The sequence below is a fragment of the Lytechinus variegatus genome, chromosome 7, assembly GCF_018143015.1.
Source record: "Lytechinus variegatus isolate NC3 chromosome 7, Lvar_3.0, whole genome shotgun sequence".
NCBI classification, from domain to species: Eukaryota; Metazoa; Echinodermata; class Echinoidea; order Temnopleuroida; family Toxopneustidae; genus Lytechinus; species Lytechinus variegatus.
The window spans coordinates 19872379-19900115 of record NC_054746.1 but is presented as its reverse complement, the minus strand read 5'-3'; the positions used below and the strand labels follow the sequence as shown (position 1 = coordinate 19900115).

General features: G+C 37.5%; 1 protein-coding gene across 1 annotated transcript; it reads left to right on the top strand.

The window, feature by feature from the left end:
* Nucleotides 1-4764: 4764 nt before the first annotated feature.
* Nucleotides 4765-27073, top strand: LOC121418682 (monocarboxylate transporter 13-like). The gene is made up of 6 exons (XM_041612664.1): nucleotides 4765-5219; nucleotides 19211-19507; nucleotides 19850-20703; nucleotides 21133-21358; nucleotides 21927-22070; nucleotides 24000-27073. The coding sequence occupies exons 1-6, from the start codon at nucleotides 5072-5074 to the stop codon at nucleotides 24302-24304; spliced, it is 1974 nt and encodes a 657-aa protein (XP_041468598.1). The 5' UTR covers nucleotides 4765-5071; the 3' UTR covers nucleotides 24305-27073.
* The last annotated feature ends 664 nt before the right edge of the window (nucleotides 27074-27737 follow it).

The following is a 27737-nucleotide window of genomic DNA, read 5'->3' as shown; positions in this document are numbered from 1 at the left end:
ATAATTTTGTGCATTCATTTATTCAGTTTAACGTCAGGGTGAATTTCCCTTTAAATTAAATAGTAACCTGTGAAGTCACAACTAAAGTACAAGTGGATGAATATAAAAGATGGAATGAATAAGTTGCGATAAAAGAAGCAAGTGTGATGTGAGTCAGCTATTGTTCTCACAAAGGGCCTAGAAGATAAGAGTCGGTTTATTTGTATAATGGTCTAATGAGTGAGAAAGCACGAGCATTGTTGTGTGAGTGTTCCTCAAAACTTCACATATACATCAATCATGGACCTATCACAAAGGTCCATGCATCAATAGAGTGATATTATATTTAGTTCTGTACTGCACAAACATTCGTTTGCATATTATTTTCTTCCCCCTTTCTTTGAGAGTAAGCTGATGGTGGTTTAAAAATAGTTAAGTCTTTTTAAGTCATATTTTACTATCTCTTTTGTTGTAGGAATGAATTGAGAATAAACTCGGTGGACTGTCGCATTTTTGGAAAGCAATTTTGAGCAAACGACCGTTTATTCTTTTAGCACGTTTATCTTAACTGTAGAAAATAGAAGTATAGTTTTTATCAAAAAAGGGAAATTTAGAGTACCAAGATCCACCGAGATAACACCTACTAATTCTCACTCGCATCTAATACTGATTCAATTTTCCCGACCCTATTTTTTTATTTTTATGATAGCAATATCTAAGTGGGTTGAAGGGTGGAACTAGTGAACTGGTAGAATAAAAAAAAGAGATTATCACCAACCATAGAGATGTATACTAATAACGCAAACTAGTAATATATCTCTAGAGTCACCAACATACTTTATTTTCCAATTATAATGACATTAATGTTGATGTTCTCATAAAACGCACATTGGCAAAACAAGACGACTCGCACTTTGTATCGTAATAAATTCATGTCTTAATGTTGTCCCTCGTAAATTCTGAGGAAATTATATTTGCGCTGGCAATATTTAGAATGAGGACAAGCACGGTCGGAGCAAACATACATCTGTCAATATTTTTGTAGAAAAAAAGGGGGAAGAAACAATTTTCATGTGATAAATTCGTGAGGTGCACATGTATTTAATCTCCTTGTGGTAATCTCAGAGTGACAGTTTATTCATTTCAATCCCCATGACTATTACCGTCAGTACAGTGGCGTACCGTGGGTCACGGCATGGGGGTAGTCTGCAGGCATAGACCCTGATTGGAACTTTGATCAACAAGTGTGCCTCCACGCAAAGACTAGCACATACAAAACTTGCTGTTCCAATACGAGAGAGCCTTCAGTACACAAGGCATGAGTAGGCTGCACATTCAGACCCTTATTTCGAGTGAAGGGTTTGCCCAGCAGACTAGCATGGGAGGGGGGCACCAGCGCGAAGCGCGCTCAGTTGCCAGGTATACTGACCTAATAGAGACATTTCAAGGACAGTGCCATTAAACAGATATTTATCTCACTAACCAAATTATGCGAGAGCGAAGCGCGAGCCGAAAATATTTGATATTCAGATCAGAAAAGGGGGCATTTTAAGGACTGATCTAAAGAGCAAACATATCTCACCAATCCACTCATGCAAACGTAAGTATAGACAGGAAATGTTCCCGGGAAATGTTTCATATGAAGACCTTAAAATGGCGCAATCTATTCAAGTAGTAATGAAAAAGAAGCACATGTCACTACATAAAACAATAACTCGAAGTGCGAGGAAATATATTTGGTGTATATTGACTTGAAAACGGGAGGTGTTAGTACAACAGGATCTCGTTATACAGCGCGTCCCAAAAAAAATGTCCCTCTGATATGCGGCTTAATAACTTCCAAAAATAAAAATTACTATCAATGAAATGTATGGATATAGGAAGCCCATCTCATGTTCTAACTTCTATAAAAATTTCATTGGTCTCACTTCAGTGGTTTTGAATACACAGCCTATTATGTAACAGTGGTGCTTTTCAACCCATTCCAAGTTTATATGCATGCAACACTGCTTTGTGTTCTGCACTTTCTTGCATTTCAACCCTTTTTGACCACTCTGACCAAGGAGATATCACCTCTATCTCCTTGTTCTGACCAAGGAATTCCCTGATCTGACCAGGAAAATCTCCATGATCTAACTGGGCTCATCAAATCACAATCTTGAGCATGTTCAGAAGGGCAAAAACAGTATTTGACAGTTCACTTCATGTTTGATAAACTGGAGATGCACAATGATTGAGGCAACGGGTCATGTCTGTTTCATGCATAATTAAAACAATACTGCATTTTTGTTTTCATTACTTTTTTTTTAGTTAATTAGCTACTGAGGTCAAGTTCAATAATTCTGTGTAACTTTTTAAAAGAAAAAGTCAAAATTTCTTTGGTATAGTTCCTTTTCGCAAAGGGTGATTAATTTGTTGATTCCCCCTTTTTCATCTTATTTTACTCATCCATCATTCATATTTTCTTTCAAGTTGGTGCATCATCAAACAAACTTAATTTATGTTTCTTGTCCTTCTGAACATGCTCAAGTTTATGATTTGATGAGCCTAGATATGATTAGGGAATAATCCCTGCTCAGATCATGGATGTAAGAATGGGGCTTAACATGCCTTAGACAATGAAGAAATGCATCAATGCTGCAAACTTGGAATGAGCTAAAATGCACCATTGTTACGTAACTTAGTGTGTATTCAAAACCGCCGAAGCGCGACCAATGAAATTTTCATAAAAGTTAGAACATGAAATGAACTTTCTACTCATGAACATTTATTTGAGAATCCTACCACATTTTAGAATTAATTCAGTCCTATGTCAGAGGGACATTTTTTTTGGGACGCGCTGTACAGACTATGCGAGTACCAGGTTCCTGAGCAAATTATGTTTCATAAAGATCATGAAAAAATGTTTCTTATGTAATATAACATTAAAATGAACAATAATTTCTTCATTCCCACTACGTTTCTCTTCCATTATCCCTCATTTTCTCCATTCCCCCCATTTTTTGCCAGCCGATGGGGGGGGGGGCACGTGCACCCCATGCCCCCAAAGCCACAGTGACATGTTTTCATCTTACCCTTCTCCCCGAAGTATGCAGTCTTTGTAAACGCGATAATTTCAGTTTAACTTAACTTTGGATCATGTAATTTGGTGTGTATGATACTAGCATGGATCCCTGAAAGCCTATTGATTTTTAGGTCAAAAGGTCAAAGGTAAAGATCACAGTGACATGTTTTCATCTTACCCGTCTGAAGTCCTTGTAAACGCAATAATTTTAGTTTAACTTAACCTAGGATCATGTAATTTGGTATGTATGATACTTGTATAGATCCCAGGATTTTTTTTATTTTGAGGTCAGAAGGTCAAAGGTGACGTCGCCACCTTCCTTCACGTTGCACGCGGGCGTATTATGTGCTCGCCTTAGCGACGCTTTTCTTTAATTATGCAGGAGCAGTCTTCCAAACCAATTAATACTGGTTTCATTTATTTTTCATCATAGACCCTCTCTGCAGTGTATAACGAGGACTCTTTTGATGCAAATCCAGTTTTCCAAGGATAACTTTACATGCAGGTCTTGTGACTGATGATACTAAATGAGGGTCATTTTATCTGAATACTATGCCATTTCCACACACTGTTTTCATGATGTTCACTTTAAACAAAAATTACCATGCAGCGCAGTTGAGAAGATCGACTATCGCAAAATGTATAGGCCTCTGGAATTGTAGGTTGTTATTGGTACAGGTATGGATATACATTGTGTTTTAATATAGGCCTATTAAATACAACCCACGGTACCGCCATTGCCTGCATGTTTAGTGACCAGCCTATATACATGTAGCCATATAAATTATAGGTCCTTTCTATATAACCATGGACCTAGTATAGGTCCATGCTATAACTTGAGGCAAAGCACAAACACCAGAGGTCCAAAGGGCATCTTCGTTCTATGGAAAATAAAAATGAAAGGAGAAAAGCATAGCCATTGTTCCTCACTGCTGATCATAATATTTCTTTGGCTTCCACCTTGTACCTGGATAACAATATGATTATTGAAAAATAGAAACATGATCTCGTGACAGAGTATATAATGGGACGGAAAAAATAAGTATCATGGCCCTGCACATAAAAGTATACAATATTTTCGATGAGAAAAAAAAACATCAAAACTTGTCATTGGTGCGTGCAATTCAGGCCTCGTAGTTGGATGCTTTATTTAACAATAAGGTGATAGCTTTTTTTTTAATCACTAATTGCGATACAAGGAGCGGATGGAGGACGGGGGGGGGGGGGTGAGGAATTTATTGTTATGTGTGACATTTTCTTATGGGAAAATGCTTTCAATGGTGGTGGTTGCATATCAGAAAACTGCCCCCCCCCCCCCCCCTTTTCTGGTAAAACATGGATCCGCCCTTGCCCATAATATTTTGCTATTTATTTTTGTTTCTTGTCCGACTTTTGTTGTGTTCTAACTTCGCATTGTCACAGCTGACGCGTTTGCCCGCATATTTTTTGGACAATGTAAACCATGGCCTTTAATCCGATGAGGAAAAAACGTCAACAAACTGGTCGTAGTCAGTATCTTTGCACTTCAGAGTTTCAGCTCAGCTCACCGAGCTCACCATAAAACCCTAGCGACAGGCGACAGAAGCTCTTTAATTTCAGGCAGGCCTGGATGCGTCTTGTGCTTACGAGCCCAATGATTGGCTAGATGATGGCGCGTGACCTGAAACGTCATAATCCCCCTGATTAGTTATGCGCAATTGTGTGTGTTTGTAGGCGTTGACAATAGGCGAAACAGCTGATTGCCAGCCAGCTGATCGCTCGATGTTGCGACATACATACACGCATCGTGCTGAAGCGAGGAGTGTACCGAGAAGTCCGGCGCTGGCTCGCCTTCAAGAAACCGTGTTTTCTTTGTTGCTTGAGCTGAAATATATTGCTATCAGGATTTTAGGTCTGTCAAACATCTTCTGATTTCACTTAAACCCAGATCACTGAGATACCCTTTTTGGAATACGTGCCGATGTTGGTCGACAGTTATATCAGCCGATTCGTTATTTCCATCGCAGACGAGCAGCAAACGAAACCAAAATGTGTTGCTGTTTGAAGAATTCTTGGGGTTGGTTGATCACATTTGCAACCTTCCTTCTCATATTACCAGTCACGGGTATTCTGAGCAGTTTTGGAGTCATCTTTGTCAAATTACAGGCCGAATATACAATATCTGATTTCGCATTAGGTAAGTAACATCATTGACGTACCCTTCATATCAAAGTCGCAAATTATTATCCGATTCAATTTTGATAAAATGGACAAAAGTTAACACTTAATCTATGCGATCATAGCAATATTATTCACAATTACAAAGTCAAGTATGGAATACATATATATATATATATATGGCATATATATAGATATAAATATCTAAACAGCTCTCCGAAACAAATATTATTTATAAAGGGCCCTACGTACAAATTTCGTTTGTAAAATAGTCTCAACACGTTGTCGCAATATATTCGCGATTTCATCATCCCGAAAACAGTGTCTGCACTGTGCGCATGTGTGTAGCGAGATGCATAATGCGAAATTGAGATAGATTGAGGCGATGATGTTTTTAGCCTGCCAATGTATTATTCATGGATAATTTACCCTCCCTGGATATCATAAGGAGGGCATCATGCTAATGTGACAGCTGTGATATCGTTGGATATTACACGGTATTAATTGTAGTGGCTATAAGATTGTGCATAGTGAAGATAAAATGTTGAGTTAGGTTGATGACGATGGTGGAGGTTATTTGGATGAAGATAATGATGATGACGATGATAATGATGATGATGGAGATGATGATGATGACGATGATAAGGATGATGATTATGATGATGATGATGACGATGATAATGATGATGATGGTGATGATGATGATATTGATGTTGATGATCATCATCGCGATGATGTTGATGATCATGATGATGTTGATGATGATGGTGATGATGATGTCGATGATGGGTATTGCATGCGTTGATTTGGTTGTTGTGATCATGATGAAATCATGTATGTTGTGATGATGATGTTAGTGGTGTATGATATTATCATAATGATGACGTTGGCAACGTACGTGATGGTGGTGATGATAATGACGATGATGTTATGTTCAATTTGAGTATTAGAAATTAAATTCATGAAAAAGGGTCGATTTCTTAAACCGTTTTTCCAGAATTTTTCTGTGTAGTTCTTATTCAAATGTCAAGTAAAAAGACTATCCTTGATGACGATACCACCATTGATAAAGAAAACAAACAAATTTGCCACTATTTATTTTTGCTAATTCGACGGTCTATCACAACGTCACGTGGAGATTAAATGACGGGGTATTGTAGATTTTAAATGTAAATGGGAGTAGTTTAAGATAAGACATTCTCAGGATGGTATAATCATGCATGAGAAATATTTCGTTTTACTGCCCGGTTCGTATTTTACATCAATATTCTTATGACACCTGTCATAAATTATCACCGCAAATCGATTTTTTGGAGGGGGAGGTGGGCTTGCTTATTAACCACAGGAAGTGGTAACTATTGTTAATATTTTGGCAAAAAAATAATCCCCGAAGCAATTTCGTTTTTTGTTTTAGATTCTGCTAATTGTAAAATTGTAAAATCCCGGTTCATACCAGAAAAAAAAACACTATCTTTTTTTTTTCTTCTAAGAATTATTTTCGTAAACGTTTTTAACATGCGTTTGGGCAATCAATTTCCTTTACATGTAAATCAGGGAAATTTCATCTTCAGGCTGTTATGATTTCTTTTTCTGAAAATAAATCCGTATACCCCAATAAAAATGTACACGCCCCCATTTACGCCCTTTTTACCCCTTTTGATGTGCACCCAAGAAAACCAATGGTCCTTCACCATTGTTCGATGACAGTCCTTGCCATGGATTCGGCAAGAGTCAATTATCTTGGTCATTCAAATTCACTTTTTCTCCGTCCTTTGAAGTAGGATTACGATGGCTGAAATTTAATCTTCTGACACTAGATCGTCATGTCATAGAAGAAAGCCACGATGGATAATACCCACACGAAGGACTTCAATATTGGCCGTGACTCCGACCATCCTTCTAAACCAGCATTATCTCATTTAAATTTTTATGGTTTGGAAATTGTAACAGGAGCTTGATGAAAAAAGTGCTATGATTCTGCGAGGTGTGTGAATCGAGAGATAATGCATTCCGTTTAATTACTGGCTGTAATATTTTTAATGAGCGAAGTCAAGAATTATACGCAAATTTTGCATGAATAAAAGTAATTTCTAAGATTATCAACTTGTAGCATTATCCCAAAGTGTTATTGATAAGATCTAATCATGAATACATTCCTAAAATGTATATATTTTCGTCAGTGATCACCATTCTTCTCCATGTGGAATCAATAGGCAAATTCATATCGAAAAATCTAATATAATCGTTATAATTATTTATGACATTTTACACCGTTGTTCTGTCATCAGGTCTAAGTAACATTAAGATATACTAGTCATGAATAACCACCTGCTATCAATCATCTACCCTGCTTCAACTGAGGATTATACGTTAGAATAGTACAGACGTGTATCGAAAGAAAATGTGGTCACATTATCAGCTTACCAGTAAGAATTATCAGCTGTACAGAGATTAGATTTCAAGAAAATTATTGCGAAATTACTTTAACATCCGTCTTGGCGTTCTGAATGTATAGCAGATAACATTAGGTGACAAATTTGGATTGCCCGATGATTGAGCATTTCTTTCTTTCTTTTTTTTTTTTTTTTTTAGAAAGAGTCTTCCCTTCTAATAGTCAGTATAATGGGGGAATGAAGACGAAATGAAGGATACATATTTACATAGGTTTTGTAAAGATAATTTTAATAGCTTTTGAGATGAAAAGTTGAAAACAGTGAAGAATATCTACATTTTATTCGTATCTCAATTTTTATAATTACTAAACTTATACGACATGTTTCTTACAATTCAATATTGGTGTATCTTTAGAAAATTAATCAGGGTTTTTTCATCATGCTCATCATGCTCATCGGTACACACAACTTAATCTTTCTGCTTGCCTTGTATTTTTTTTTATCAATTTATTTCGATTTAATCAAAATTAGTTTGTAAATGCTACTGCATTTTACTACAATACATGTATGATACGGTCTGATGAAATTTTTTATTGCATCTCAAGCATGTCACCGAGTCCTGATGCGCCATTTATCATAAAATGCCTCTTTTCTACTTTGAGTCTACTACGCAATGCAATTGATATCAGAGAAATTTGCAATTTTCTTTGTCCTTTGTTTGATCAGGAAAATTGGTTCATCTATAATGTAAACCAATGAAACCCAAAGGACGATCACACCCCCCTCCTACATGCCCCCCCTTTTCGAAATATCTTTAAGACAGCTATAACAAATTGGCCTCCTTAAAAAAATGTTCTGGCAAATTTTTCATGACAGATTTTTTTTTAGGGTAACGAAATTTAAACAAGGGGTAATGGTTTATTTTCTTGTATGAAATATTTGATATGACATGATAAAGATACCAGGCAAAGTGAATTGTTTTAGGATTAAGGACCACCAATACGAGCTTGCCTGGATATTTTAATGTCCTCCTTCCTTCCCAAGATTCCATTTTTTTATTAATACCCTAGCCTAAAGATAAATCATTCAAAATATATTTTTCTGTTATGGGGATCATCCGATATCGCCTTCCTCTTGTGATAAAAAAATGTTTTCGTTCCATCGCAAGATGGTAGTTTGCCATCCAGCCACAGATAATTATTTGTTATTCCTTCATTACATCTCATCTAGACAAAAGGCAGGGAGGGGCATGAAAGTGTATGATGATATATTTTGTTACTCTCGGAAGAAAGACTATTATGTAGAAATATGTGAATACAAAGTCATGATCAGGGAAATTGCATTGGGTCCTATTACTTATTGTTGGTTTATTGTTTACGGAACAAACAATAAGGTCTATGTATTGTATTACCTTGACTATTATACCATCATTCTATTCAGTTCTTGTATTACAATTTTGCAAGTACACACGTGTTCGTATTACCTTTGTAAACAAAGTCCATCTAGAACTACTCACCGGGGAAATCTAGTTTTCATTTTACTTCTTGTGCCGTCGAAGAGTAGTTTGAAATTATATCCTGTCTTTATCTTTGGTAGTTTTGAATTTTCTTTTTTTTTCCTCAGCCGATGATACAGAACCCTATTTTCTGAGACCAACCCATGGAGCTAGATTTGTAGCGTTACGTGCAAACATAGGGGATGCGCCAAGTTCTGTCACAAACCATCTCCTTCCCTCCGTCGAATTATACAAACCCATTTTTTCTTTCAATCTGCCTGCATGTGAAACGTACGCAAATATTGTTTAATGAGTATAGTTTTCACGTGTTCTATAAAGACAATTCAATACCACGAAAAGACGTGTCCCGACCATTGTTCCAATCCTCTTGATGACATCCATTAGTCTGATCAAAGTGGGTGAAGAGAGCGAGAGGTCCAAAGTTGGAGAGCTCCAAGGAGGTTGTTTATTTGCCCACCTTCAATTATTTTTCCATCTTCCTATTGTACTCATATGAAAAAATTAGGTTTAATCTAAATCTTTAATCTCCAATTGCTTTACATTTTCAGATTATCCATGCACTTATTCATAAACAGACTGCTAATTGTGACTAGATGAGAAACGACTGCATGTTTGGATAGCGATCATTGAGATAGACCAAGACGCTGGCGGCTGAAAACGATAATCAGAGAGATAGATATATCATCAAACAAAGTGTCAATATTTCTTTTAGAAAAATATAATCATTTCACTTGAGCAGTTGCCCATTTTGTGCGTCGATCTTTTGTGTTCACATAATGATATCCACTTTGTTTTTCATTATTTATTTTCATCGGTCGTGATTCCATTGAATTCATGATCATTCCGATACCCCATCTATATACCTTTCAAATCCCATTGACATTGTTGGTATCGACTTGTATACATGAACTTGTAATTTTATATTCATCATAAATTATTATTTACCCAAGTCTGAAAGCGACTTAGAGCAATAAAAAAATTACTCTGTTAATAATGAATGAATGTTCAGCGTTTATGTTCCCACATTTGTTTTTTTAATGTATATTTAAGTCTGTTAACGAACCATATAGTAAAACTGTTGTGTAGCTTTCAGCCGTGCTCCCCAAATTAATAATAGACTTTTGTAAGGTTGGTCTACACGTATGTGTAATATCAGTATTTTGTTTGTAAACAGTATACCAGCCCATGCTTAGGGCAACCAGAAAACCATTTTCCATTCCCATATAGACACACATCATGTACGCAGTCGTAAAGTGCTTCGAGTTGTTTATCTCAGAATAGTTTTTTTGCATCAAACTTCTGTGACGCAGTGTCAAAGTTCGTTTGTAAGATATGTATCTCTACGACCCTAAAGCCGTGGAGAGGCGAACTTTTCATATTTGATCCTGGTGAAATAAGACACTTGTGTCTTTATCATGGCCATGTGAAACGGGGGTGCTGGGGTGCTGAGGCACCCCCAATATTTTCCTTTGGGGTGCTGCGTGTATCATTTTCCACATGCAGCACCCCATGAATTCTGGATGGTATTACAAAATGGAGAAATATAGCCATTTTTTTCACAGAAACCCTTTTTTTTGCTTGTCAAATTGACACTCAGCACCCCCAGTCACAATATCGTTCCCAGTGCCCTGTCCTTAAAACATTCTTTTTGAAACAGTCACATGAGGTTTATGGCCCCATTTTCCTTCAAATCATTTCTATTTTTAGAATGATTTATTGGCCTATCGGTGGCCTAAGCACCAAGGGATATGAATCTTGTTCTAATTCTAAATATTTCAACAGTTATTGCAGCATTCGAATGAGGAGTTACCTTTTGTCTTAACTATGGTCCATGTCTTTACCAAGTATGCTTATGGGGTTCCATATTCATGTAAATGTGCAAGTCTTTTTTTAATTTGGAAATGTTTTTTCTCTTTATAACCTTTACATGAAAACATTCAATGAAAATGTAAGTTCATTCTAGAATTTCTAGAGGGAAAGTCGGAAGAAATAAAGGAGAAAATGGAAAATATATATCGATAAAGAAGAAGAAAGAAAAGCAAGAGACAGTAGGTGAAGTTTCTCCATTTTATCAAATTGGAAGGGGTAACTGCACTTTTTTTTGTTTTCGGTTGATGATGAATAGTCCAGATGACCCAAATGACAAAAAAAAAAAAAAATTAACCGAGAAATAAACCTAAAATCTCGAAATCACTAGTTGGGTGGGTGTGTGTGTTTATCGACGAAGAAGGGGGGGTTACCTTTTTGTATGATTATGAATATTATGAATTGCATTCAAGTCCAGGTTTATTACGCATTTATTTTCAAACTGACACCGAATTCGTAATTGATCCGGTTGGCAATATTCGAATATGTCCTTTGAAGACGAAAGATGACTTTCCGAATGCCAACGCCATCTGTATGCGTTTATTCACAGACTACAAACATACAACAAAGTTTCCTCTTTTGGGCGGGTTTTGTGCCCTTCAACTCCAGTATTAATAGGACGGTGGAAGCCATTGTTTAGGAAGGAAAATAGTAACCAAGTGCCGGCCGGTAAATGTTTATGATGGTATAGCAGGTTGGGATCTGGCCCGGCTGTTTTCGATTCAAATTTGGAATACATTATTACCTTCGATTTTTTTTAAAATGCTACCCATATAATTTGCATTATTCCATGTTAAGAGTTCCTATCACGAAGGTGGCCTCTGCAACATACCTAAGTAAACTCGACAATTCCCTGGTTAATGCGTCCCTGTTCGTTCTTTTTCGGTCATAGACATCTTTATTTAACGAGTATTGGTTAAAAAGACAGCGATATTTGATGTTGGCCCTAGGCTATTGTTATTTGTTAGGAAAATTACATAGATCTCGACATAACTGCAGCCCGATGTGTTTGACCATGGACCCACTACATGGTTCGACCATAGAGGTGATATCTCCTTGGTTTGACCATAGAGCTATCTCTGTTAGCTCCATGGTTTGACCATGTTAGCTCCATGGTTTGACGGACCAAGTAGGTCCGAGATGCGCGCGTCTGGGATGTGGTCATGGACATTCAAAACTCGTAGATCGGAGCATGGATTGACCAAGCAGCACCAGGTATATTATGAAGAGGAACAGCGGTTTGTCTTTGGGCCACAGGTCTTGTCCGTTGACTTGTGATTTAAAATTCTCCAAGCTCTAATTGGCTATAGGATATGCATGATGATAGCTAGTTATACCATGGACCCTAGGGTCCATGGTCATACCAAGGAGTTTATTGGTTCTACCTGTTAAGGGTTTACAGCAGGACAAAATATGCAACACGCTAATTCTATATAGCAGTGATTGTCCACCTGTTGCACTTTGCCTGGACTTTCGCGCGGTGTAAAGTACAAATGACCTGTTGGATCGGTACCAGATATCAACTGCATGGCCTAAAAGTATGATCATGCTTGTAGTATACTGTTGACTATGGAAGCTTAAAAGTGCCACCGAGATGTTGAGATAATTATCTCGGGAAGTCGACATCTTGATAGCAAAAGATAAGATGACGAGATCCTGGATCTCATCATGTCGACATCTTTTAGAAGAGATGATGAGATGACAAGATCCCGGATCTCATCATGTCAACATCTTTTAGAAGAGATGTTGAGATGACAAGATCCCGGATCTCATCATGTTGACATCTTTTAGAAGAGATGATGAGATGACAAGATCCTGGATCTCATCATGTTGACATCTTTTGGAAGAGATGATGAGATGACAAGATCCCGGATCTCATCATGTTGACATCTTGTAGAAGAGATGATGAGATGACAAGATCCTGGATCTCATCATGTTGACATCTTGTAGAAGAGATGATGAGATGACAAAATCCTGGATCTCATCATGTCAACATCTTAAGAAGAGATGTTGAGATGGCAAGATCATCTCATCATCTCATCATCTTTTCTACAAGATGTCAACATGATGAGATCCGGGATCTTGTCATCTCAACATCTCTTCTAAAAGATGTTGACATGATGAGATCCGGGATCTTGTCATCTCATCATCTGTTCTAAAAGATGTTGACATGATGAGATCCAGGATCTTGTCATCTCATCATCTGTTCTAAAAGATGTCGACATGATGAGATCCAGGATCTCGTCATCTCAACATCTCTTCTAAAAGATGTTGACATGATGAGATCCAGGATCTCGTCATCTCAACATCTCTTCTTAAAGATGTTGACATGATGAGATCCAGGATCTCGTCATCTCATCATCTCTTCTAAAAGATGTCAACATGATGAGATCCAGGATCTCGTCATCTTATATTTTGCTATCAAGATGTCGACTTCCCGAGATAATTATCTCAACATCTCGGTGGCACTTTTAAGCTTCCATAGTTGACAGTTTGTTTGCTAATAATCTATATCGAGTCCAACAGATTCTCGATCGAAGACATTATTCCCAATTGTTAATATCATTATAGCAATGATAATAAACCATGTACTTATATTTTGAGGGTCCGTCGATTCAGTGTTCCACATCTTAATCCCTCTCAACATTTCTGATAGATGACAAATATACTGTATTTTGTAATAGTACGCGTTCTGACTTACGATTTTTTTCAGCAACATGGCCTTATAATACAGACGATAATAAGAGATAACGGAATTTGGCTGTTTCCCGTTTCCCGCGTAAAAATTCAGTTCACCCCAATAAACCCGCCACTACAGAAAGGGTGAAAGTACCTTTAAAAAGTACAGAGGGGTTAAATCCAGTCATATCTGGTTGTATTCATGCACCCATATCTAGTCCATGTTTGTTTGAGATGAAATAGGACCCAGTAAATTAGTAATGCTTATTCACGCTATTGTCAGATTGTGTACTTTGATCCGAATCCTCTTATGTATCTTACGTAATTAAAGCTTGTTTGACCCGAAAACACAAAATTAAGAACAGTTGATAGAAAGAGACTCCATTTGATAGGCATGTTTGCTTTTGAAAAAAAAACTTCTGTAATTATGTTATGATGTTTATTTTGTACGGATGGGTTGGGTCAGTTCATTGTTATTAAGTTCAAATCAAGCCAGGGACTCACCTTCTTGATCAAACTTCCTCCACTAAAGTTTCCGACAAGGTTTCCTTTGCCAGTCTGCAGGTGTCCTGTACGTGTATTTGGGTTGGAAGAAATCTCGTATTTGCATCAGGTGATCAATGCTTGCATGATATTGCAAAATAAAGACCTCGTTTGATCACCATGTTAATTGCACCGGATTAAAGTTAATTATAAAGGATCAGGGCATGGGATGAAAATGAGTTGGGGAAAGCATATGGCCCCCAAACCACCACGAGGACCACATCTCAGTTGTTATCTCAGCTGTAGGACTATATTGTCGTGCAGAATACATGTATTGTCGTTGTCTTGTTTTTATCACGTCTTGAGTTAGCACTGTATAATTATCATCTTTGGTCAAGCCATGGTCAACGCAAGAGTTCAAGAATTTCAGCGTTTGAGGACGACTGTCCCGTCTGTAACCAATCTGGGTTCATTGGTTTATTGTGCATGTAATTATATTAATAGCTACATATAGGAAAATTAAACTAAATGATAAAGATTTCAGTATAATGAGCATTGTTGGACTGTGTGCTCACGCAATTAACAGTGCATGAACCATAAAGCTCTATGCATGAACGATGTATATGATGCGTAGGCCTATGTTCATGAGAGTATCTTGCTAGAATAGTTTCATGTTTTTATTGATGAACTAATGGAAACAAGATTATGCTCAACCGTAAGACCACACCCTTTTAACGCTCCCAGTCCCGGGACACGCTCGGCGCTCTTCCATTGTTGACATCCAGCACCGTGAATCTCCTTCGGTTGGTTCCAAAGTCATCTTCAGAATGAGAAGAGAAAGTACAATCGAAAAACAACAATGGCTTCCTATGGCGCTAAACAATACCACATTCAAGTTGTGCATTGAATGGTAATGACTTTGCAGAATGGACGCAGAAAAGGGGTTTATGACAAGTCCACTTGTCGGACAATGACCGAGAAATCGGTCACGGCTACGTGGTAAAATGATCGATTTATGGAAGGAAAGGTCTTTTTGCCAAAATGTATTATTTTGTCCTACCGATGTAAATATCTAGCTAAAGCACTTCCAGACAATACAAATGGCAAACAAGCAGGAACAAACATGCGACAACTCTGACCCCCCCCCCTCCCAACAGAAAAAAAATTATTCTGCTTTTTTTCACTGGTCAGGTGCATTCTTTCAAAATGAACTACGATAAAGAATGATTATAACCCTAACAAGGATGATTATATTCATATCTTGTTGTAATAGAAGTGCAAATGTATGGAAGATGTTCTTAAAATATTTAAGAATTGCAAAGAAAGCAGCGAGTTCGAACAGAACGCACCATACATGTACAATACATGAAAATGAAATTAAGGGATACCATGCTGTGTACGTAATATTTCGTTACATTCATGTAAAATGCATGATCATGACATTTTCATGTGGAATGTTACCCTATTTAATATCCCTATACATGAGAAAGATGTTCTTAAAATATTTGTAATATCTCTAGCTGCTGCTTTAACACTTTTGAGTTGCAAAGCAGCGATTCAAAGTTCGAACAGAACGTACCAGACAATACATGAAAATGAAATAAAGGGAGATCATGCTGTGTACGTAATGTTTCGTAACCTGTAAACCGCATGATCATGATATTTTCATGTGGAATGTTACCCTATAACGCTGTACGTTTCTGCACATGACGCCAACGGTGACGTTTGCATTCTGAGGCACGTTGCACAAAAAATTTCGATCAAAAGCAACTCCAAATGTTCGACCAATGAAACACGTGTATTAGGGATTTGTATTTGATTTTTTTCGAGTTCTGTTTAAACTAACGTCTTTTGGTAAGACGGCCCACAACCACTACCTATCAGTATACCAGTACCAGCTTTTCCTGGGGTTTATGATTTATGTTAGGTTTTTTTTATTGTTTCCCAAGGTTGAATTTGTAAAGAGATGTCAGGTGTTTACCGTGCCCACCTTACAAAAATATACTACTACGTGGATGGATATTGTTGTCACATGATAAAAATGATATGTTTATGCTCTTACAAATTTACATTCGAAAATGTTTGGATATATCCATATCTATGACTATTCTGTTAAAAAGGTTTAATCGTTACATAATTTTCCAAGCAGGAAAGAGCTTTCTTTCCTGTAGTAGACCGGGTTCATGAAAGGTTGAAATGAATAAATATATTTGGAGTGTTAATTACTCTGCCGTTCTCATTTCCTTCTGTCGGTCATGACGCCCAGACCTGTTCCTCGATATGGTATAGGCCTATTGTTCTCATAGGACTTCCTGGATATTGATTGATTAGTTGTTCGATGATTACCAAAGGATGTGAATTCAGCCATGTATAGTCGCAAACCCTTATTTTGAAGAGGAGGGGGGGGGGGCGTGGATGACAAATATAATCTCTGTACAGATGAACCCCCGGGATAATTTCTAAAGTAAATTAAATCAATATATTGAAATTATATTAAAGAAAGAAACGGATTGAGTTCATACTGGATTGCCATATAGTATTACGACTATACGGTGAATAATATAAGGTCCTTGAGTTCTTTATCTGCTATATAACGGAGTCGATCACCTTGAAATTAATGAGGAATAGCACTTATGAATCGATATAAAGTGTAATGTTTTTGTTATTCGAAGTGCATGGAGAGCGCTAAACTGAGTCTTTAGATCTAACGAATTTTATGGCTAGGTTGATGAAGGTGACATTGAAAGTTCCGTTTTTTTTGTGAATTCATAGTGTTATAATTTTATGTCCCCCCCCTAGCTCTCTCTCTCTCTGTCATTTTTCATTCAAAACGCCCCGTGTTTTGTTCTGATCCTTCATGCCTCTTCGACATGTAACAGCTTGGCAAGTTTTGCTGAAGGTGACTTTGAGAAGAACCCGTATACACGAATGAATGCCCATTGAATAAATTGCAATCAGCTGTGTCGGTGTGTTTACGTTTTATCTTATCATGGAGAGTGTATTCAGATCTTAAAGCTTTACGGTAATTGATAAGAGGAAATAACAACCTGGCAGAAATTGAAAGTATAACACGTACATGTACAAGTTCATGTATGAGACAAGGGGATCGTTTCATAGAGCTGTTCGTATTTACGATCGACTGGTGATCCTTTCTTGTGGTAAATGATATTCCCTGGACCTGGTTCATGAAACTTGGCCATAAGGTTAATCAAGTATTACTAAACATGATTATTCACCATCAATGATCATTGATGATTATTTAGCGCATAAGAAAGGTTCACCATCGTTCTTAAAGTCACTCTTAACTTACAAATAGTTTCATGAAACGGCCCAAGAGCCTATATAAACTATTTCCTAGTTATATATTCAAGATCATTACATTCAGTTGCGCAGCAGGGGCCGAGTTGGGGGAGGGGGATGATGGTGATATTATAGTAAGCAGTGATCAGATAAAAATATTTACTGGGGAATTTAGAAGGATGCATGGGCTAGAATTGGAGAGAAAACTGAGAAATCAGCAGGTTGTAATAAGAATAAAAGATAGATATCGTCCGCGGCAGTCGGAACAGATGGGGGGGGGGCACACCTCATGACGGTTATGTAGAAATGTTATAGTTGTTTGATATTAAACAATTCTACAATTTGCAGTTGTTAGCAATCTACCAACATTTTACACATTTTTTATCGTTATTATTTGCAAAAGCAATGTATGGGGAAATATTCGGTTAAAGATTATTTTTAAAAAATATTACACGTTTGGACAGAAAAACGACAGGGCATTATATTATGTACAGTTATAAAGCAGATTATTAGGCATATATTAGCTCTACCAATAGATTGCAAGATGTAACTTTACCTTCCCTCCCAACCGGGCCTCCCAATGATACCACATACAGCCGTCAAACATTTCTGTTTGGGAAACGAATATACGTTATTTTATCTCAAGGTTATTTTTTCAGCTGCTTTTATAACCGATGAATATTATTTGTACATGTATCTACCGCTTTTGACTAAAATGCATTTGCACTGCCAACGGCTGACTAAAATTGTAAATTGAAAAAAAATTAGGGATATTATCAAACAGCTTGAAAGTGACAGGGATAATATGAGACAAGGAAAAGATATAGATTTTTACAGAAGGGCCAGAGGACGGAAACTATGTGAGATAAAATAACACAATTAATCGTACGCAACAATAAGAAAAACAGGATTGATATGAAACCTCAAAGGAAATCTCTTTGATCGACGCCCACTGCCATCTTCCCTTGTCAAGTTCGTCTGGTAACTTTCCCTTTCACTTTCCCACAAAATGATTTCCTGCATAGTATTGATAAAAATTAAGAGAGGAGGAAATTGTCTGACCATTAGCATATACATGTATACACACGTAATGATGATGAAGAGAAAATAGTCGTACAATTGTGGCGCATCGAAAGCAGCGAGTTCTTACTGACTTCGTGGTGCACGAATTGAGATATTTTCAGCACGTTCATTTTGTTACATAATATTTTTTTGTTCATACCAGCATTATCCAACCACACTTGAATGAATGCAAACAAAACATCGCAACAACAAATTAAGTTCATTTACAACAAATCAAATAATTAGCGGGTGGGGATAAAATATCAGGGCATATAGTCTCCCCGGATAATACAATCGAAACAACTATCTACATGTAGCTTTTATGCCAAGAATGTTATGATTGCGAGTCGTGTTGAAGTTGTGAAAACTTGTGATGCCATAACCTGCCCAAAATTTGACATGCATAATGTGGTTCTGATTTTGAATCAAATCTTCCTCGCAATGCAATCATTCTGTTATTTTGTTATTTATTTCACTGTTTCAATTACTTCCAAAGACAAAATCTTGAGTTTTATTCAATATGTCAAACCATTGAAAATAGGCAACCCTGCATCATACGCCTGCCCCATCAATCCTTCTCCTCCTCTCCTACTGAAAATTTGCATAAGTGAAAGGTTAGCCACAGATTCCTGGCACAGATTGTAGTCTGTCTTGACATCCTCTCAAGATCCGTTTTCATCATTGCTTCTTTTTTGTTACTTTTCCCTGCAGGATGGATCGGGTCAGTGGCCTTTGGGATTATGTTCGCGGCATCGCCGATCTCTACCGGTCTCTTCAAGCGCTTCGGACATCGTAAAGTCGCCATCGTCGGCGTTCTCCTTTGCAGCGCCGGTCTCCTCCTCTCGGCCGCCGTGCCCAACCCCTACTACCTTTTCGCCACCTACAGTCTCCTGTTTGGTGTCGGCAGTAACTTCATCGATAACACATCATTAAACTTGATCGGGACCTATTTCCCGAGGAAGAACAGCGCCCGTGCATCTTGTTTCGCCACTCTCGGATGGAGTATAGGTTGGTATCAAATCTTTTTGTTTCTTTTAATTGGGAAATACATTTACCTTTCTTTCTTTGAATAGAGAATGAAATTATTCAAAAAAAAACATTGATAATGAAAGGTGGCAAAAGCTTAATGTTTTAAATAGCATGATGCAATGTTTAGATCGTGTTTCCGGCCAAGGCTAAAGATTAGTTTTAATGAAAACAAGATAATGATTATAGCAAAAAACATTTTGGTTAGTATTTCCTCCCTCATCACACTTTTTATCCATGTATTTTTCATTTATGTGATGGGGGAAAAATGCTCTTTTACTTCTCATCATATTTTGAAAGATATCCTCTTTTTTGTCATTGCAGGTTCACTTGCTCTGAATCCCGCCGTCGAGATCCTTTGCGAGAAATTCGGCTGGCGTAAGACCTTCATCATCCTGGGCTGTTGTCTCCTCGTGCATGGGCTCGTCTGCGCTGCTCTCTTCAGGAAGAAAGTCGACTACGTGGAAATTGAAATCTCAGAAGAGGAAGACTCGGAGAACAAGGAAGAATACTACAATGACGATGAGATCAACGCCGGTGATGATGTATTCAAAGCACAGCAGACAAATGGGTATATCCCAGTCAAAGGAAACTTCCAGATTGGCGAACCAGTTCTTCTTAGCACGCAACTTTCAACCATTGAGGAATCTGCACTCAGCAACGAGAATATCAATCAGAACTGCCATACCGGTACAGCGCCAGTGCAGAGAAAAGAAAGCGTGTCATTCGCTCCAACAACTCAGCTACCAAGCGATGGGGAGGAAGGGCTCCCGCGTAACGATAGCAATGTATCACAAATGTCAAGTAATGGCTCAAGAAAAGACAGTAGGTCGAACTCTAGAGGACGGCAGGGAAGCAGCAACTCAGGGAAGAATGACCAGAATGGTAGGAGAGAGAGCTCGATCTCCAGGAAAGACAGCACAGGCAAGATGAGGAGAAATAGCTCCATGAGCAGCAGACGTGATAGCATCGTTAGTTTTATCAGGAGAGATAGCACTTGGTCAAGGAGAGACAGTACACGGTCAAGAAGGATTCCCATACCAGACAACACGCCAAAGCATACAACCAAACAGTACATCAAGGCTTTCTTACACACGATGAGGGCGCCAGGCATCTTATTATGGGGGACCGCCAACATTCTCATGAACATGTCGCTCATCTTTCCTTTTGTTAATTTTGTAAGTTGTCCATCTTCTCCTATTACTTATGCACCATGAAATTACTTCGGCTAGCAGCTATGCTGTCAATGTTGTACTTTTAAATCTTAAGGAACTATATTGTCAATATTCTTTAGAAAGACACTTCACATGAATGGTCATTCTAATCCATATCATTCTCAGTGGAAGATCATTGGACAGTCACAGAAGTTTAATTTGTATTTTATTAGAGGTCAGATGTATAGTCATTTGTTTTCCTATACAAGTTCCTTCGGAATGTTCTGAATGATATATTGATCATAGGTTGAAAATATTTACGATGCTCAGTGATATTTGTACATCAATACCTACATAACGCCAACAAAAAATGTGAGGGCTTTAGTATTCCGCAGTGCTTGTATTGATCTAACTTGAATCCTTCCTAAGTATTGTTCTTATTATTTTCTGTAGATAAAATACATGGAAACTATTGGCATCCCATCAGCGAAAGGTGTCCACGTCCTCATGGTATTCGGGTTGTCGGACATGCTCGGTCGAGGTAGTTCGGCTATTTTCGGAGATTACATCCCTTTCCACACCGTATACGTCTACCCGATCTGTAACCTCATCATGGGTGCTGTGACGATGTGTCTTCTGGTCATTGACACCATTTCAGGACTCTACGGTTACGCAATAGGTAAGCTCAGGCTGATGCCAATGACGTTGCTTTTATTAAGTTCAAAGGTGAAATAACAGATTATCAACCATTTACTCTAAAATTTAAAGAAATATATGTGTAATGGACATTCTCAGAAAAATGCTTCCCATTACAGATTATCTGACGACAGTTGCTCCACCGGTTATTCAGTAATTATTTTCGCAGAAGCACCTGGTGTCTACAAATTGTCAGAGATTGAAGTATTATCGACCATCTGAACATTTTGTCAAAGAGCAATTTTTAATCGTATGAAAAAACATTCATTGCTGAAGCAAGATTTTGTCCCCGTAGTAGTTCAGATATTTACCAACCTTTTGCCGAGCTAAGCGTCTATTGTTTATAAATCTAAAGTGATTTTCTGTAATAGAGTTTGAGATTCCCTTTTCATGGCGTTTGTTTTTGTTCAAGAGTTTGGTTAAATTTGCCAAACACAAGCAGTTTCGTTTTTTAACTTACATTTAATGGAATTGGCCTTCTATTGTCAGTAAAATTTCACGGATCTAAGAATTTTCCTTTAAAATAATTCTGTTGTTTTTATGCCTTACAGTTGTAGGTACCCTGACAGGAGTTGTTAATAGTATGCTGCTCAAAGTTTCAATGGATCTATTTGGTCATAAGCTATTAGCCGAGGCATGGACATTGACTCTTCTAGCCGCTGGCATCGGTATCACATTCGGTCCTTCAATAGCAGGTAAGAAGATCCGTCATTCAGAAGTAGAATGCAATGATTTTTATTGAAATGTAATAATGGCACTGGAAGTATACTTCGGATTAATTCTAAAATTTTCTGTGAGATAGGCAAAACTGAAACAAAACAAAACAGACATGATGGATTCCTTATAATTTGTCCCTTTGATATTTGATGAATTAGCAAAATAATGAAGTGATGTGTTGCAAAAGCATACCATCGGTCGGTTTAGAGTTCATGTCGTTGTAAATCTGGCATTATCAAAGTAACTTGCATCAATGGTTAAAATCTAGCATGTCTAGAATATTTTTTTTTCAAAGTTTTGGATGGCATAAAATGATAATTAAGTCAGATTTTCCACACGAAACGTTTGCTCGATTCTGTATCAAACATGAAAGTTTCTACTAAAAATATTTGATTGAAGGTCGGTTCCTTCAAGAAAAGGCGCTACACTGAGTTCAATTGAATAAAGCTTGCAATTAACTGCTATGAATTGCTCCTTCCATGATGTCTTAAGTTATCGCCACTGTCTTTCAAAAGTTTTGGTGGGTTCTTTTGGTTTAATTCACTTTGTTATCTTGGGTCAAACTTGTCCAATTTGGGGGAGCTATCGGGAGGTTGGCTGTGAAGGTATCCAGTAGGATGTATGAATCACATCAATTTCGGGAATAAAGGATCGGTAACATGTCATCATTACCATGTGCTTGAATGCATATAAAGACTTATTTAAAAGTTCGTGAAATGAGATCTTTCATTGTAAAAAGTACTTGGGGAGATATACACCATTTTAAGTGATTATGTCGCTATCAGTCCCATTGTCATCAAGTGACCTTTGATTCTGTGACACACCTCCACCTTATCAGACACACCTCCAGTTTTTTTGTTTGCTTTAGATTGGATCATAGCCAAGTACATGCTAATTGACACATGCCTGACATGTGCCGCAGCGAGAATACTTAATTATATCTTGTTTGGTGCCGACATTCCATTTTTCATTGCAAACAGAAATATTCTCAGCTGCTCTTTACTTCATTTTAAAGTTCTGATGCTTTCTTAAAATTCAAATTTGACGGATTATTTCAGAGTTTTGGCCCAGTGATCCAATGGCATCGAATTGCCTAATACCAAGCATTACATGGCTTTAGTTCTTTATTGCCAAGGTTTGGTAAAGTCCTATTTTGGCGCTGTTAAAAAAATATACCTTTGCCCCTGTCTTATCAGTGATTGAGAAATAACGTCAGGATATCAGTATCCGATGACTATTGTTTCGGTTTATAGCTAATGATGACGGGTACTGATGATTGCATTTCGTCATCCATTGACGATAATTTCGGTCATTATGCCGCCACTAGGGCCCTCTTCGAAGTATCTGGCATTATGCCCTTTTTGCTTCATAGTTGATTATTTCACACTCGAAATACCAGTCTGATTATACCAATAAAGTTAATTCCAACGGTCATTTCATTATTTTTGTTCAAACAAGAATGTATACTGAGCAAACATCTGCATTCGATCCGAGTTTATCAGTGTAAACTTGACCGTCCTTGTTCTGCAAATACAACACAATGTACTCTTTATATTCAGTCACGTTGCAGAACATCTGATTTTCATGACAAAATAAACCCAGTGTTCGAAGGACATTTAAATTTCCGTTTCGTATGCCCAGTGAAAACGGACATCCTGCGACCTAGTATTCGAATAACAGACCATTAGACACGAGTGCCCTTCTACAGTCCCAGTACCGATCGGTTGTAGTTAGCGAATGACGTCTTCGGACAACCTTGTGGCGTGATGTCATTATGATTTTGGTTATTAGTTTTGCAAAAAAGGGGGATATCTGAAAAGTAAAATTACGTTTTCCAAATCTTTCGAATTCAGAAAACAAGGTATTAATCGACTTATGAACTTTTTGTCTTTTTCACCTTTTCTCAGGTGCATCATACGATTTAACGCAGTCGTTCGATGTTGCATTCTACATCGGGGGTGGTATCTACCTCCTTGCAGCCGTCGTTACCCTTGCCATCCCTTTCGTCCAGAGGTGGAAGAAATGGGTTCCAGAGAAGAAGTCCAAACCAGGGCTAGATGCCTTGCCAGAGGATGCCCTCCCTGAAAACTTAAGGAGACTATCCATCAAGCCTCTGGAAGACTCCAAGGCGAAGGCGGAGCAGCAGAAACAACAAGCAGAGGAACTTGAAAAGAGTGCGAAGCGACTGGAGGAAAGACTGACCATTGTTTAGAAGTCTCCTTGAAAGAAAGAAAAAAAAACAGAAATCGCCTTTGTGACAGGGTCCTTGTCATGTTTGAGGTGACAGCGAAATGAGCGCTCAGGGTTTGCTTTTGAAACAGGAACGACGCGCAGTCGGATACCTGGCCCGCCCTCACCCGGACCCGCCTCTCGTTTTATCTTTGCTTTATTCACGAACAACTCGCCAAAGTTTCTCGCAATATTTTTATGCTATTCTGTGGGTTGTATGCTAGTATTGTATTATAGTGAGAGAAAGAAACAAGTCAATCAAGCTTGAGAACCGTCTGGAAAATAGTGCCTCAGATCATGTTTTTGTCATGTCGTCAATGTACTGACCTTTAACTTGTGGTATTAAAATTAAGAGCACAAAAAGGGGTTTCACGCAAACCTCATAATCTGTTGAATTAACAGATGCAACGTATGTGTGTGTGTAGAATTCATTTTACCTTCGAACGCTTGAAAAGATGCCATTTAAAAATGCATCTTTCTGGGTATGGTTCTGATAAAGAATCGGACACAATCATTATTACCCTAATTATATTATGATCATGATATGTTTATGACATTATTGTGCAGATTGTACATAAAGAGGAGAAGTTATATCCTCATTCAGCTCTATTTAAACCAATGCTTGGTGATTATATTTAAATTGTAAATAGATTTTCAAACAAAGAACATTGCATATGTGTGTTATGCATTTGCCTGATGTAGCAAACTATCTGCATTGCTTATATCATAATGATCTATTAACGATTCTGTTGCATATGATCTGTGAACGATGATTCTGTTGTTCATTTTTAATGATATTACACGATTCTGTTACTTTTTTAATGATCTATTAACGACGATTCTGTTGCTTATTAGGGACGGTCATCCTCATTTCCAACTTTTGCTCCTTTCGAAAACGGAGTGCAATTATTTTGAAGATTTTTCTTTGTCTTTCGAATGATACGCTGCAAAGTATATATCTTATAGTTGCACTTTAAGCATTCATTCTTGCATATTATTACGAGGAAGCTTTATCATGGTCAAGCAAATCAAATGTAAACACGGGCTTCATGATATTGGATGTAAACAAATATTCCCGATCTAGGTTGACAGGATATCATTTTTTCCCCCGAAATATCTGATTTGCCCATCTTATTATGTCATTGTGACTGTGTTAATTGTGTAACATTGTAGCGTTTGAAACCACAGTTTTCTTTTTAATGTTTTAAATTCGTTATGCTTTAACTAAATCTTTCAGTATTATAATCACATAAGCCTTCTATTTAATGAGCGCACTTTATCATAATTATTTTGCTCTGTCCGAAGCATACCGATACTATACAGATAATGCAAAGTCCTTGTATGTAGTATTTATTTTGGTTATAGTTTGTATGATTTCGTTCAGTAGGAAACCCCTCTTGGTGTAAATAATATTTGTGATGAGATTTGTAAATGTCTTGCCACTATTAGTAAATTACGATCGTATCCTAATAATAAAAAAAACAAGTATATCATTCGTAGCAAATTAGTTTTAACCCCCCCCAAAAAAAAGAATAAATAAAAACAAACCCGCTGTTAGCTCGAGTAACCGTGATACTTTCTCATCTCATCAACTTCATCCAAACATGACTCACACACTTTATGAATTGAATATTTCAACTCAATATTGGGGAGATGTGTGCTACACGAAATTTTATTGATATTATCGAATGAATGGACCGCACATGTATGTTATTAGTGAAGTGTGTAATGGATTTTTTTTACTAGATTTGGTAGATGAATCTTGCAATGTGGGAAACATTTTGATATACGAATTATACAATATTCGTATGCTAAATTCTCTTTCTCACTTTATAACTTTCGAGTTCATGCCCCGTATTGTTATTGACGTCACAATATTACTATGAATGTGTAGAGTGAATATAGTGATATAGCATGTCGATAATAATATGCAAAGTGATAGGAGAGCATCACCTCTCTCACCACCTCTTGCTCCCTTTCATCACCTCTCTCCCCTTCTCTCCAACTCTCACTCCCTCTCCTCAACTCTTAGTCCCATATTTCCTTCTGTTTATTTCTTACCATGCATGCTCTGTCAAGTTCAGAAAGATTAAAGTAGGCCATCTGTACATCATTATTATAACAGAACAGTCACTGCACACTAATACTCCGTGCTGGAGGAACAATCCTCTAGGACAAACTGGTGGTATATAGTGTCGATCTGTGCGAATTACAGTTTGCAAAAGGTATATTAAACATCAAAAACATGATATTATATCGGCAGGCCTGATGTTTGAAGCTGCAGTGTTGATGTCATTAAGGGGCCTGTATTTATATTTTTGTGACTTGCACGTTGTTTAAATATTAAAGAGATTTTATCAGCGATATATGGTCATTAAAAGGGAAGGAAACACAAAGAGGTTATTTTTGCAGCCTCATAAACGAAAACGTCTTTGGAAATAACGTGTTAGATTGGATTGACCAGGAGTCTGTTATACGTTAGTGTAACTGATGGTATATTGAAAAAAAGTGTAATGTAGTAATTAGTTGTGTACATGAAATATTGACATGCTGTATTTAGTGTTTAGTAATTATCGTGCCTTGATTTGTGGCAATTTTGGTACAATGTTATAATGCTCCCTTTTTTTCGGTAGTCAAGTCAACGTTTCCGACTAGGCATACGGTGTTTTCTTCTCGAGCTGTCGATGTCATGTGAATATTCGTTCAAAAAATACTTTTTTTCTTGAGAAAGAAACCAATAAAAAATTCAAAATGAAATTGAAGGAAATGTTGTTCTGTCATCATTATTACGTTCTTGTGTTCTGCTGATATGTATTTTCTGTATATCTCCTAAATGGGGAGGGGGGGGGGGGGGTATTCCAGCGATTCCCTTTTGAACTGCATGGCTGGAAATTAGCAACAGAAATAGACGGGCGTGTAGTGTGGGCGCGTCGTGGTCTAGTGGTTCTGACTCTCGCCTTTCAAACAGAGGGTCGTGTGTTCGAATCCTAGCCATGGCGTGTTTTCCTTCTGCAAGAAATTTATCCACACTGTGCTGCACTCGACCCAGGTGAGGTAAATGGGTACCCGGCAGGATTAATTTCTTGAGCAGCTGGAGCTACAGCCAGGGTAATATATAGTGCTCCTTTGAATACGCAACTAGATAGATCGGCGCCTCATAAATGCTATTATTATTATTCACATAGGTAGTGATTATTTCTAAAAACTTAAAGAAATAATGAATCCGCATTTTTGGGATACACTAGGATAATTTGACACAAGTACATTCTTCTAAAATTGCCTGACATAATAGTCTTTGCTTACCAAATGCCATGAAATCGATTTGATCGGTCTATTGTATTTTATATTCATATTTTTATTATCAATCATCACGGATCGAGATAGTTGCAGGATAACGAAATAAGACAAAACACAAA